Source organism: Aspergillus affinis (assembly GCF_023601865.1).
Source record: "Aspergillus affinis strain CMG 70 chromosome Unknown NODE_45_length_233477_cov_87_579804, whole genome shotgun sequence".
Classification (NCBI taxonomy): domain Eukaryota; kingdom Fungi; phylum Ascomycota; class Eurotiomycetes; order Eurotiales; family Aspergillaceae; genus Aspergillus; species Aspergillus affinis.
The window spans coordinates 7,802-23,221 of record NW_026515826.1 but is presented as its reverse complement, the minus strand read 5'-3'; the positions used below and the strand labels follow the sequence as shown (position 1 = coordinate 23,221).

The 15,420-nt window shown below is 34.9% G+C and overlaps 1 protein-coding gene across 1 annotated transcript; it reads right to left on the bottom strand.

The window, feature by feature from the left end:
* Window positions 1-14,476: 14,476 nt before the first annotated feature.
* KD926_007543 (transposase) lies at window positions 14,477-14,887 on the bottom strand (the record flags this gene model as incomplete). The annotated part of the gene is made up of 1 exon (XM_053100406.1): window positions 14,477-14,887. The coding sequence occupies one exon, from the start codon at window positions 14,885-14,887 to the stop codon at window positions 14,477-14,479; it is 411 nt and encodes a 136-aa protein (XP_052955851.1).
* Between the last annotated feature and the right edge of the window lie 533 nt (window positions 14,888-15,420).

Sequence of the window (15,420 nt, the reverse complement as noted above, 5' to 3'; positions counted from 1 at the left end):
TCCTCGATGGCCACGGATCCCATTCAACGATTGAATTCGATCAATTTTGCAAAGAAAAAAGCATCATTCCTCCCTACATGTCTCCGCATTCATCTCATAAACTTCAACTTCTTGATGTAGTGTGTTTTGCACCTCTAAAGAAGCTCTACGGCCAGAGGATCAATGCGGCGGTACAGGGAGGCATTCAATCGATCGATAGGAAGGCTTTTATATCGCACTATAAAATCGTCCACCCACGGGCCTTCTCTACAGCGAATATAAAGAAATTTTTCGCTTCAACAGGCCTTTTTCCGTACAATCCACAAAGGGTCATTTCAAACCTTAAATTGCGCGTTTCAACAACTACACCACCTTCGACTTCATCTTCAAATCATTCGTTTTACCTCGGAAAACCGCCTATGAACCTCTACCAATTGAATCATCAACGCGAAGAGATTCAAGCTCTGCAAGAATCGGGTTTATCGTCGCTTCTAGCGGAACAAAGGTATGAAAAGGTGTATAAAGCGACCGAAATCGCTCTGCAGAATACTACGCTTCTTCAGCAAGAATTCAACAACTCCGCGCGGCCGGTCAGTATAAAAAAGCGAATAAAAAGGCCTCACGTCCATATCTTCAAGAAGGAGGCACTTTGAGCGGTCAAATGGGACGTCAAATCGCTAATGAAGAGGCCGCTGAAGAGGCAAGGAATCGGGCTGCAGCGGTTGCCCAGGGGCCCTCTACGCGCCGGCCACCTCGCTGCAGTAATTGCAATCAGGAAGGCCACAATCGCTGAAAATGTCCAATTTCTAGCCTTGCCTAATTAGGAAACAGAGTCTGCTTTAATTTTACTGGATTTCTCGCATTTTGAGCGTTGAAATCGCTTCATTTTTGATCAAGTTGTTGAAATCGAACGTTTTGGTGGTGGTGTTGAGCGGATCCGCGCCGGCCCGTTGTCACGCCGCTTCGTTGTCCGGTTACGTTATTCATATTTTTAAGATTAGTAAAAGTAATTAACAGTAATAAAAGCCTTTAATGTTATAGTTAAAAATACTTATATATCTCTTTAATAATAGTAACTAAACCTTTTTATTATAAAATAGCCGTCTGCGCAGAGCGATATTTAACCTCTTTTTACCTCGTTCCTTTCTACCGCTCGCCTCACTACACAAAGCAATAATTAATTTTTTTTTTTTTCAAAACGATCTGCCCGCGATACTTCCAATATACCATTATATAATTTTAAAAACTATATACAGACTACTAAAGGCTTACATACAAGTTATTTATTTTTTCCGAATCAACTTCTATACAGCTGAAAATCGCATTTAACCCCAAAAATAAACCCCCTTTTTAAAAAAAAATAATATTCCCCCTATTCTTTCGAAAATGCACTAAATCGCGCCCGAAACGACCGAATATCTAATCAATTAATTTAATTTATTAATTAGCGCGGCGAACTATTTGTAAATATTATTAACGATATTAAAGAATTTCTATCGATTCCGGTAATTATTTCGCTATTTACTTTAGGCTCGATTAAATTCGATTTTAGATTTTCGGCTGCGCTTTATTTAATTTTAGCGCTATAAATAGCTTTAACGCTAAAGAAACGTTTTAAATACTAAGATACCGCAAAAGTTACGTAGCTAAAAGAACCCGCAGCTATATTAGGTTTTCTTTACCTTACTTAGTAAGGGATTTAATATCTTTAAAAATATTCGTTAAATATTTCTAGATTTTTAACACCGGAATACGTTATAGCTCTTCTTTTATCTTCGAAATAGTAGTATTTAATTTATAATCTATATTTAACGTGCTATTTTCTACTAAATTTATTTTCTAATTTTATAGGTATACCTAACTAGTAATACAGTATATAAATAATCATTTTTAAGTATATCCTTTGGGCAAATATACCGCAAATTGAATCATTACTATAAACAGTTTAATTGGTTAATTACTCTAGAAAAAGTCCCCATAAAATATTAAAAACGCTCAATCTATATTTATTATTACTATATAATAAATATTAGCTAATACATATTTATATTTACAGCTAATTTTACTATTTTTATTAATACAAATTTATCTTTTGCGACCCCCGGTACTTATAGGGTAAAAAATTAGATTAAAAAAAATCTCGAATAATATTTCCGTTCTTAATTATTAAACCAAATTAAATAACTAATTTGTCTAGAGCCCTTGTTCTCGGCTTTGGACTGTTATAATTTTTCTATCATTTATCTCAAAAAAGAAAATAAAAATTTAGTTTATTTAGTTTAAAAAAATCCAGACGGAATCTTTTTAATAACTGGGTATTTAAAGTACTATATAGGCCGCATTAATATTCTTATTCACAATATAAATTAAAAAATTTTCAATTTAAAAATATCGGTGTTTATCCACTTATACAAATTAAAAATAAGGCCTGGTTAATATTATTAGATAAAAATGTAAAATGTTTTTAGTTATAGTATAAAATCGTTATTTATAACGTTCCGGCAGATTAATACTTAAAAAAAATTTAAGATAAATTTTTTTTCTTTATAATAATATAAATCAATTTCTATTGAAAGCACGCATTCTATATCTCAAATGGTATAATAGATTATTATTACTAATAACCGATAAAAGATCGTTATTATTAATTGTTTTCTTCGCTAATCACGGAGACGTAAATATTTTATTAAGAAATTACTTCTATTTTTGTAATTGAACTTTAAATATAAAATTTTATAATCTGGCTTACTATTTAGTTTCGTATTTATATTATGCTTTATTATAAACATATTTAATGTTTTTATCGCATCTTTTTGCTATTTTTATTATATCGGAACATATTCTATAAAAGAATATTTTTACTGAATACTTACAGAATTAATACCGCTATCTAATTTATTGAGATTTATATAGATAAATAATTCTCGGACAGATAAAAGAAATAAAAAGAAAATAAAAAAGTAAAAAAGAAAATTGAACCTTTTTTAAATATTCGAAGGGTTATAAGCGTAAAAAGGGGTAAAATTATATAGAAGAATTAAATGACTAAAATTACAGAAAAAGATAAAATCTATACCAGAGCCTATATTAGAGATATCGAATAAATTATTTTTATTTTTATTTCCGGATCCTTAATAACCGTAAACAATATTTTTAGCTGTCTTTTCCATTTACACATTTGATTTTAAATTACCAGTTCTTGAATGCGTTATTTAAAGATTTAAAGACCTTAACTAAACGCTACATATCAAGTTAGGATCGATTAAAATTATAATCGAGCTTTTAAATAAAGTAATTAAAGTTATTTTACCAATGTTACTAATAATTAAGTTATTATAAAGGTAAAGCTCGAGCCGTTTCTTCATTCTAAGAGATATAGCTGAGAAATATAGCTTTACTTCTGCGAAAATTTAGCTATTAATCTTAATAACTAATACCCTGCGATCTAGGGTGAAAATGACTTTTAACGTTATTAAGGTTTCTATAATAAATACAGCCTAAATTAATCGAATAGAGGACATTATTAATCTTTAGAATGTTATTATCATAATCATTTTTATTATCTTTATTTAACCGATTGCTACCTCGGTTACTTATACTAGTAAATATATATTAACGAGAAGATAACTATAAAAAGAGATTATTAATAAGTCTTTTTATTTCTATATTATCCTTTATTTTCTCTCTATCTATTATATTTAGGGTCCCGCTCCGGGCACACACCAATTTCGCTCGGGGTACCACCCCCTCCGCTCCGGGAACACCGATTGGTCACGTGTACATAGATAAGATAAGAATTATTATTAAACTTCTCTGCGCTGTTTTTCCACCAACTGTTTGACAAAGGTCCTTCACACGGCCTTCGCACATTACCAGCGTCATGGAAGCTATGGAGACTGATACAGACCTCTTCAACGCCGGTATTGATTTCGATTATAAATACGAAGCCCTTTTTCCTGACGCTAAAAGCACAAATTGTCGTGATGATATTCCCAGCGATGCCCTTACCTTTAAAGTACTAACCCCAAATATAGCGATCGATCTCTGGCAAATCACTATACAATGAAGAAGGAGACAAAAATGAGAATATCCCTATAGAGATTCCAGCATCAGAAGAGGCTACAGTTTCTCTACTACCTCTTCCAACTGATTATTCGTGGTACAACAATGAAGAAACGCGGGCATTTATTGATAATTGTACAAAGTAACATGGCTATTCACTCACTAATAAAAACTCCAAAACAGATCCTGTCAGTAAATTCATTAATGTTTGATATCTTTACTGTAACCGTAGTAGTAGATACAAGGATTAGATTACTGAAAAGAATTGTATGCAGAAAACAATTATATACTGTACTCAATACCCTTTTCGTGCAATTCTTTGCAACAGCAAGGATTGGACTATCCGGACACTAGAAATCAAAGATCCCAGTTATAATTACAGTAAATTGCTAATATATACACTTCCTTGGCTTCATATACAGGAGAGGAAAAGACTTCTTAAGATGATTACCGGCTAATTTAGTACAGGTATCTATCTTTGCCAGTATCTTGAGTCTGCGCGTTAAAATAGCTCCAAAGATATAATTCCACGAGATATATCTATAACCTACGATAAAGGCTGTACCGCAAATTTATTGATAGGTAACTCTTTATCTAAGCTCTTCTTACTGTACTCTCAAAGGAAAGCAAGTGGCTCTTTAATTATATAATTGACAATAAAATTAAATAATTGGTCTTTTCTGTACTTATTAAAGCTGCCTCGAGCTCTTACAGAGGAACCTATACATTCTTGCTATAGGTTGTATATACAAGATAAACAAATTTAGAATGCCGATGTTAGATATTACTGGCGTCTTCTCTACTGGTCAAACGTTCTATGCAATATTCGTCTTCTTGCATAATGAGAAGTAACCAGCTTATATCTTTACCTTTTAGACTTTTAGTTACGATATGCACCAAAATTGGAGTTCCAGTGCTGCGCACGATTCTTTCTGACAAGGAGCTAGCCCTAATTAGCGCTTGTAAAGATATTTTTTTTACTACTGACATTCTTATCTGCTTGTAGCATGTAAATCAGAATATTCCTGCTAAAACTCGCATGTGTCTGAGAAAGGGCCTTATTAATAGTATAGAAGTTGCGCCTGATCCTAAGAATAAGGAGGTTATGAAGGTATTCCATGCAGAAGTCCACGAGCGTTAGAAGGTCATGTTAGGGAAGTAGTGAAAGGTTCTGGATGGCTGCCCTACAGCAGAGGAGTCACAACAGGTATAGAGCTCGTTTAAAGAACTACACTCCAGCGAGATCTTTGGCCCGCTAACAGCCTATATTCAGAAATAATAGCTTAATGAGGTAACTAAAAGGCGTATCTTTAGGTACTATACGGACTCTTACTTCTATATTGGCCTGCAGATAACTTCTGGCAGAAAAGAGGCACACTTGCGCCTGAAAGCTAGCTAACCTTAAGACTTCGGTTACAGACTATATCTATATTATCCAGTTCTTTAACTACACGATAACACATGTTTATGACCGGTGTAATAAGTGCCGCGAAATCCAGCAGTATTCCAAACTTATAAGCTTGCTTCAGACTTTATTATTTAGTAATATTCTTACAAAGGTCTCGCTCTTTACCCTAATCAAAGTGCAGCAGAACCATAATTAGCACTTTTCAATCTATACAGGTAAGCATCTAATTCTTATTTCTTATACAGCTGTTACCCGCGTGACAATAGGTCTACCATGCATCCATATTATTAAGTGTTATATTAATCGACAGAAGTCCTTAAAGGTTAAAAATTTCTATAAGCAGTAGTATCTATACTTACCTACGGATATGCCCCCTCCAGATTTCCGCGCAATTGTTCTTGAATCTTGTGTCCTTTCGTCTATTCGAGAAAGGCTCTCAAGATCATTTAATAATAATATTAGATTCCCTCTATCCCCAAATCGAATTATAGTGATTTCTTGAGAGCTATCCTAGTTTGAGAGAGTCCTTGCAAGCGAGAACCAATCACGCTACAGTAAACCCCGGGATCGCGTACAGTACCTCCCTTATCTCTCCGCCTGCAACCTTTGAAGACGATTCGGAAGAGATAGTAGAAGAGGAGACCGTGGTAAAGGCTGCGAAGGCCTTCGGAGGGGCTATAGAAGAATCTAGACCAGAAATGCACGAATCTAAAGAATTTTTCAAGGAATCTTTCCTTTTTAATCCGGCTGTGCCCTCCGCGCCGCGTGCTGTATCTCGCAAACGTATTAGACAGTCTGCAAGTTTTGCTATCTATTTCTTATTGTTAGATCCTCTTGCGGCGCCTGCAAGCGAGAAGTCACATTATAGAAAGAGGATTAGACGTGTAAGATGTAATTACAGTAAATATGAGTATTACTAACTACCTTTTCCTCATGTATGATGTACTAACAATGATGTACTAACGACCGTTTTTGTACTAATAACAATTGCTTTGAAACTATGTTAAATCTCTTCTTGATGTTAAATACAATAAGTTTAATATAAGCGCTAAAGTGTCTTGTCGTTTCGTTATAGCGTGAAATTGATATATTCCTTGATCGTTTGGTTCCTAACTAGGAAGGAACCCCCCCCCCCCGACTTAGGTTGAGGTCATCGAGAAATCCAGTCACGTGACCAATCTGTGTACCCGGAGCGGGACCCTATCTTTATTTTTATTTTCCCGCTAATAGTTATTTTTGCTAAAATTGATATCGACTTCTTTAAAGTTGATTTTTTCATTTTTGAATTAATGTAACACTTTATTACATTAATTTCTTGAGATATTTAAGCCTATAAAGTTTTTCTAATATTATGGTTGTTAAAAAAAATCGTTTTTTGCAATTCGATTAATCTAAAAACGGTAATCTATAAAGTTAAAAATAATTTTTGGTCTTTTCGATATAATCATTTAAGTTTTTAGGTAAATAATTCCGAAAGATCTTTAATTAGTAAATACTTTTTTAGAAAACAGTTAATTTTGCAATAGATATAGTAAAGAGTTATTTAAAGAATTTTTTAATTTTAGTAAGATGTCTCGAGGGTTTTAAGGAGTTCGTTAAATAGCGTAAAATAACTCAACTTTTTTTTGGCTGTAGAACCTCATATACCGCAGTTATTTATTACATTAAGGCCTGTTATTAGGTTAATCGAAATCAAATTAAAACTAATAAATTAATATCAATCTATAAAGAAGACTACTTCCAGGACAAGAAGGACCAAAAAGACTGTAATACTTTAATAATCTATTATTAGATTAGTTCGTACTTAGATCTTAAATAGAATATATAGGTCTAGCCTTTATTATCTTTATTAAATCTTTACTTTTCCTATGGAGTTAATCTATAACCGACCCCTGCGCCGTAAGCATCCGGGTGTCGCGTATCCGCGACCCCACCGGCTCAGCGGTCAACTCAATCAATTTTCCACTCCACGACTTCAAATCTTAATATCTTAACGCCACAATGTCGGATTCTTATTTTAAATATGAAGATCGAATGCAGAAAGCTATATGCGCGTTTCAGGATGATCCTGATGCGTCTATCTCAAAAATTGCGCGTGATTTTGGGGCTGCAAGGACTACCTTAGGATCTAGGTTAAGCGGACGAAATTCTCGATCGACCAGAAAACCTGTAAATCAGAGGCTAAATGACGCTCAAGAGGCTGCGCTAATAAATTATATAAATCAGTTAGATATAATGAATCTACCCCTACGGCCCCGAATGATCGAGAATTTCGCGAATTCGATATTAAAATCGGCTCACGATGACCCTTCCTTACCTCTTCCAAAAGTCGGCCAACATGTGACGGTCTACAAAAGAGCTCAATATAAGACAAGTTTGTTTCTGACTCTGAGTCAAGGAATTTTCCCATGGAGAGGAAAGGCTATCTAGGAGGGAGGATCTAGAGCCTCTATATACTGCTCGAGGCTTTGCCTCAGGCAGGAATGCCTGCAGAGCATCCAGGAAGGTTCCCGGATGCCTACCGGAGGGTCCCTCGATCCTATACTAACTAACCAGAACGTTCCTCCGCACCAGTAAACTCCCTGATTTCAGGAGGTCACAGGTTTTCCCCCCTGGATAGCGAGATAGACTGGATGGCCATAGGCCCAACGGAGTAACAATATCATTATTATTATTATTATTATATAATTATACAAGTTGGGAGAGATTTACTAGGAATAAAAGAAATTACCCTTAAATTTTCCGCCTTGGTTTTAGAGATATAATAAGTATTATTTTTTATCTAAAGAGATAGAATATATATTTATATATTCCTATTTCTTTAATTGTATAAATTAATTTTAACTTTATCACGATTAAAATATAGCCGGAAATAAATAGGCCTAAACTATTAATAATTAAAAAAAAAATTCTTAACGACTATATAATAAATCTTTATAATCTTTTTCGAAGACCGGTAAACCGATTCTATAGCTTTGAAAGTCTTTTTAAGTTTATGAATATTAACAATAAAGAGCCTTGAATAATTATAAATATTATATACTTTAACGTGTGAACCCCAAAGCATTGTGGTTATAATTTAATTAAATCCTTTTATAATATTATACTAGAAGATTGTCAGAGTTCCACTTTTTGTGTTTAGAAAATTATTAATTATTCTTTAGACTTTAACTAAACTATCAGTGACTTTAATTAGTTCTAAATTAGCTATTTATCATTGAGAAGTTATGATCTTAATAATCTTTACAAAGGGATTAATAATAAACTTATAGATTTAACGTATTCCACAAGCGAGCGGCTACTTGTGTATTCCCAAAGAAAATGGCCATTTTATAGACTCGAATAACACAACCAAAATAATCCTTGAATCTGTATAAATAGTATAGTGTATAAGTAGCTATCCTTAGTATGAAAAGAGTTTTTAAAGATTTTTAAATAATTTTTTAAGGGAAGCGCTACAGACACACCCCCACGTGACCAGGTGGCTTAGTCAGCCGCCGGTGGGGACCTCAGGCTTCATATATTAGCCCCTAGCCCTGGGCCCTGAGTCCTGACTAGGCCTGACGTAGCTAGACCGGATCGTATAATGAAGTTATTTAGAAAGAGAGAAGGCCGCTTGGTAATCAGCAAGCGGACGAGGTAAACGGACGGTAAAGTAAAAAGGCAATAAAGTTACTATTAAATTGCTCTGTTATTTATACTGACATATTACATTATAAAATACTATTTTCTGACTAATTAGAGCCTTTCCATCAATAATAATTATATTTATTATCTCTCTTGTTTACTCGCTTGAGTACAGGACCATTTCTCGATACAACAGGAAACGTTACCAGTATATCAGGCGAAGATAATCGTACCGGAGGTAATAACCGTATTAAAGTTAGATTTTGAAGTAACTGTAGGAATAAGAAAACAAAAATTGATAGCAATAATAGAGATAACAAATTTACTGCTTTCCTTTCAAGCCGTTTAGGTATTTTAGAGATTTTCTCCTTAGCTAGAACTCGCTCAAATTCAGAAGGATCTCTTCTTGTTAATGTAAAAGGCGTAACGGATATATTTAATAGTCTATTACGTACAGCCTAGACCTCGCCACGGGTCGGGTTTGGGTCCAACATCAGGACCCGTACCCGCGGGTTACCCGCCAAGAACCCATTTCAGCATAAAGTTCCCAATTAGGCCATGCTAAGATACATAAAAATGCTGATTTATTAAATTATATTACTGTTTCTTACAACTGTAACAGTATTTGGTGCGAATACTATCAATATTCTACTAACCTTTCATGTATCTTGATGAAATCATTCTGAATTCTAACTCTCCTATAGTAATATTAATGATTTGTTCATCTATTTAGGGGCTAGATTATAGCGTAAAAGATTTACATGTAGTAGATAATATACTACCGGTTCTTGGTTGTAAAGATATATATCTCATATATATTTGGTCTAAGTTATAGAAATGGGTTCTTGGCGGGTAAGCGGGGTAACCCACGGGTAAATGGGTTTTCGACGGGTTTTTGACGGGTTCTTGGCGGGTAACCCGCGGGTTACCCATGGGTTACCCGTTTATTCCAGAATTTAATTGGCTTATATATAATCCACTAATGGTAGATCAAACTTAGACAATATTGATCAAAACTAGGGTAGTTCCTAACCTCCCACCCTCCAAGTCTTCTTGAGAGATTATTTCAAAAATAAATCTAACTATTCTATCTCTCTTTTTTAGAATCATATAATTATACTGCTACCTTCTATATCATTATCTTAAATGTTTCACTTTTTAGATACATATATATTATCCTTTTATGAAACAGATATTACCAACAGTGGCCCTGTTCTCCTTTCTGATGAAATAACATCTAATCTATCTATCAGCTAACAGAGTGTTCCTCATAATACAGAGTCTATTATTGATTCTGATTTTGTCCGACCTATCTTACTCTCAAATCCTATACTTACTTCTCTTGAAAGTGTTTACTCTGATCGCATCAATCGCTACATAATTTACTCTAATATGACGAGCAACGACTATATCAAGTGGTAGCTACAAACTGATTTTTGCAAAAAAAAAAAAAAAAACGGCTGCGATAGGATTCACGGCATTTATCTGAGGTTTAGAATCACTTTAATCAAGTGGCTAAGGCTCAAGATGGTACACCAAAGGTCATGTATAAATACTGCAAGGGAATCTTAGATTATCCAGAGCTTGGAAATGGGACTTCAACTATAAAAAAGCATATCAATATATGCAACAAACAATCAAAGAATCACCAGACTCAAAGTTTTATGCAAAAGGCAAGTACAACTACTTATCAAATAATCTATATAATATATTCTAATCTTAATAGGTACCAAACCCTCAGCTAATAACAACATTCAGCTAACAGGACTGGAAGACTAGTCTATTGCGATTTATAACTGAGTCACGGTTACCTTTTCAGCTTCTTGAACACCCTGAATTTCACAACCTAATTTCAATAGCTTAACGTGCGCCAAAATAGCTCAAAATTCCTTTTGCAAAAACAGTCCGGCGCCGATTACAAAGTACTGTTTTTAAATGTTATTAACAAGTTCTCCAGAAACTTCCGAAAGATGGTAAAATCTCAATTGCACTTGACTGCTGGACATCTTTCCAGCAAGCTTTTATGGCAGTTACTGATTACTTTATCGATAATGATTGGAACTATCGTGAAGTGCTCTTTGGATTTGAGCCACTTCATAGGCCGCATTCTGGTAATTATCTCGGCTCTGTTCTCTTCCAGCTGTTAGAGAGATATAACCTAACAGACCGAGTACTTGCTATTACTACCGATAATGCATCAAACAACAATACATTGATGGTAACTATTCAGGAAGCTATTCAATCACTGGATCTTCATGATAGTACAGCAATTATTCGAGTTCCCTGTATTGCTCATGTGATTCAACTGAGTTTGAAACAGCTCCTTGGCCAGATGAAAGCGAATCTAAAGAATGATATTACTGAACTACAATGGACCGAGTCCCAGGATCAACTTGTTCGATCAAGGCATAATAAACGGGAGATTGTTAATACTTTAAATAAGGTTAGTTATAATACTAGTCCTATTCTAATCTGTTAACTGATTCATATTATCTAGCTTCGAAGTTTAGCAGTTTTTATTAATGCTAGCTCTTAACGCTGTGAAACTTTCTGTAAGCTTCAGTTAGATTCTCCCGCAATTGTACCAATTCAGGATGTTCAGACACGTTGGAATTCGACTTTTCTTATGTTCCAACGGGTTAAACGACTACAATCATTCCTGGATGAGTTCTGCTCAAAATACGGCCACCCATATCTGAAACTTAATCAAGAGCAGTAGCATCAGATCGACTACTTACTATAGATTATATAGCTATTTTTCCAATTTATAACTGTACCTTCAAACACTACAGATATTACAGTTCATCTTATTTTCGCTATTTACAATAAGCTCTTTGACTATCTGAAAAAATCAATCAAACAGCTGAAAAGAAAGAATGTACTATAGAAAAAGTTAATGCTTACTGGTCTTCATGCGGCACGGACAAAGCTTTCTCAATACTATAGTAAAACAGATGAGATCGAGAGAGATCTGTTTACTATCAGTATAATGCTCGTACCGTAACATAAAAGTATCTTGATAGCCGTAAGTACTGTCCTTACAGCTATTTATTCTTTATATCCTGTACTAATTATCTCTTTAGCTACTGTTTCGGGTATGTCAATTCGAACATTCTGGAAAGAACATCAGCATACCTTTCCTGCACTTACAAAGCTTGCCCGTGATGTACTTTCAATTCCTGCTACTGGTGCAGGTGTTGAAAGACTGTTTAATTCAGCTCGAGATATCTGTCACTACCGCCGGGGTTCATTGAATGCTACTACTATACAAGAGCTTATGTTGTATAACTGTACAACTAAATTTGAGATTGAGGAAGAGACTTTTCTTTGGAAAGAGGAATATCTTTCTACTGAAGAAATTGAAATCAGCCAGGAAGAGAAGTATACCCAGCTTCAAAGTAGTATTGAGCCAATTAGTGATGACGAAGAAGCTAGTGATAGAGAAGAAATGGAAGGAACTATATCAGGTCAAGCAACAATAGCAGTTCAGCTTCTATATACTGCCCGAGGCTTAGCCTCAGGCAGGAATGCCTGCAGAGCATCCAGGAACCTTCCTGGATGCCTACCGGAGGGTCCCTCGATCCTATACTAACTAACCAGAACGTTCCTCCGCACCGGGAAGTTCCCTGATTTCGGGTCACAAGCTATAGGGAAAACTTTTTTACATAAATTTATAAGGGCTTTCTCCTTATCCATTAGGATTGTATGCAATAGTTATAAGCTAAATTGAATGTAAACTTTGAATAGATTTTTAAGTGAAAAATTATATAAGCTTTGCTACTCACTATAAATAAACACAAAACTAATAAAGAATGTATGCCCTGTTGCTGTAATTCTATTAATGTCAAGTAATGGTATCTTGTATCTGTTAATCTTGTATATGCAATCCATAATCAAAATATATAAATTTAAATGAAGTAAATTGAAACTGCTTTTGTACATATAAAAAAGGTCTATCAGATAATGATCTCCGTTAGTTATATAATTAAAAAGTTACTCTTCTAATAGACCTGTAAGAAGAGCCTGAATATAAGTTCAGTTATTAAAAAATTTATAATGACGTTTCTGCTAAAAGTTGTAGATATTTCGGGAAAGTAATGTTATAATATTTTTCTGTCAGATATTTTAAACAATTTAACGAAGTTTTATACTGCAAGTTGATTCTTAATAAATCTAATGTTTCCTTTGAGATCAATTTTCTGTAATGTTAGATGAGTATAAGCTAGAGATATCTCGTAATTATAATTACTATTTGTAACTTTAATCTTCCAAAACTATTCTGATTTTGAATTAGAATCAGATTATACATATTTAATAGCTGCACAAAAAGGGCAATTGTCTTAATAAAAGCTTTTTTGTCTTTTTCTTTCGGTTTTGTTAATTTTGCTTTTGTATATTTTACTACAATTATACTGTAGATATCGTGTCTTGATCTGTTTACCCTTCTTATCTTTTTTTGAATTTTTTGTAGTTAAAGCGTAGCTATGCTGCCGAGTGAAATTGTTAATAAAATCTATAGTTTCTTGTTCTGGAGCAAATCAGTGATCAGTTAGTAGTAAGAAATATATATTTAATTCATAAGATTCGATTGATTTTTCAGGTATGGTAAAAAAATCGATTTGTACTTCAAATTCTATATTAAGTAGAGCGTTTTCATCAAATTTAGACTCTACAAAGTCAGAAAATGCATTTTCTGCTTCTATAGTAGCAAGTATAGTAATTGTATCTTACATTGAAATATATATGTAACGTAAGATGAAAGTGGTGAGGTCCCTACCGGCGCGCTGCGCAGCGCCGGCACCAGCGGCTGACTAATCCACCTGGTCACGTGGGGGTGTGTCTGTAGCGCTTCCCTTTTTAAAGCCTATATAGTTAGTTTTGTTATAAATTATAAAAATACGACTGTAATTTATAATACCTAGATTAATAGCCTTTGTAAAGGCTTAGTGATAAAATGTATATATATTATAAAGCATTATGATATAACGTAATTCCCAACCGAGTGGCCACCCCAACCGAGATCGACCACACCTTCAAAAATTGAAGCCATTAAAAATCAACAAAACAATGCATTTTTTATTAAGCTATTCAAACTGCGCGTGAAGGACATATAGTTCTAGTATTTCCTTGAATATTGCAATTAGAACACGTCGGTGGAGCGCGCTTTGGGGCCCCTAAAGTTGAAGATCTCGCCTGCGTATATTCATGATTTATTGCCTCTATCCGCACATTTCGCTCGTGAATTGAACCTCTCGTTTGCTCTATGGGATTGGCCTCAGTAGGGGTCATTTGACGTTTCGATCGAGCCTTTTTTAAACGATTATTTGCATTTTCCGCGCGTAAATCGACGTTTTCTTTTCGCGAGTTGTGCCGCCTTGTAAAGCGAGTATTCGAACCTTTTTAAAAAAGCTCTGGAATAGGCGTTTTGAAGGCGTAGAGGAACTGCGGGATCCCTGCTTTAGCATCTCCTTTATCGATGAAGCCGATTTCTACAGTTGCTTTGCTGTATGAGGCGTCGCTAGAGTTGAATTTGTAGAGCCACGGCTCGGTGGAGGTGTAAGAGTTGAAAGGCGAATATTCAACTTTTCGAGCACTCTCGCAGGTTGAAAAGGGACGATTCCCGCTGTTTTGTAGCTGATCAAACCACGTTTGTATAACTCGAGGGTCCTCGCATTTTGCTCGCTCGTAATTATGTCGCCTTGAAAAGCGAGATTTGATCTCCGGGCGTCGTTTTATAAATGTTGTGACCCAGTTCTTGCCGAGAGGTTTAAATCGCGATGGATTGTCTGTTCGGAGGATGATTTCGGCCATTTCTTGAACGTGAGAAGGTCTCGGAGGCATTCCACGCGAATCCATAGAGAGTATCCATTGAATATGCGATTCCTCTTGAATTAGCGATAATCGATGAGAATTTGCGCGAGTTTCTGCGCGATAAACTTGTCCCTTAAGACGCCTGCGTAAAGTAGTTCTGGGGATTTCAAAAACTTTAGCTGCGCGAGCCACAGAAGAGATTTTTTTTATTTTGAATAGCTTTAACTGCGAGTATGATTCTGCCCTCTTGATTTTCAAAATCTTGAGATAATTGACTCATTTTTGGTGGTGTGGTTGATAATTTAATGACTTTAACTAATATTATGATAAGGAAGTTGAAGTGGGGTGGCCACTCGGTCAGGGGTGGCCACTCGGTTGGGAATTACGTTATATATTTATTATTAAACCTTAAATATGTCACGGGCTTGGCAGTGAGTAGGTGCGCTTCTACCCGCCAAGACCGTCTAGTAGGACAGTTACCAACCGAGCTACTAAAAAGACCAGAATACCAAGTCGAAGACTTGGTATGCGCA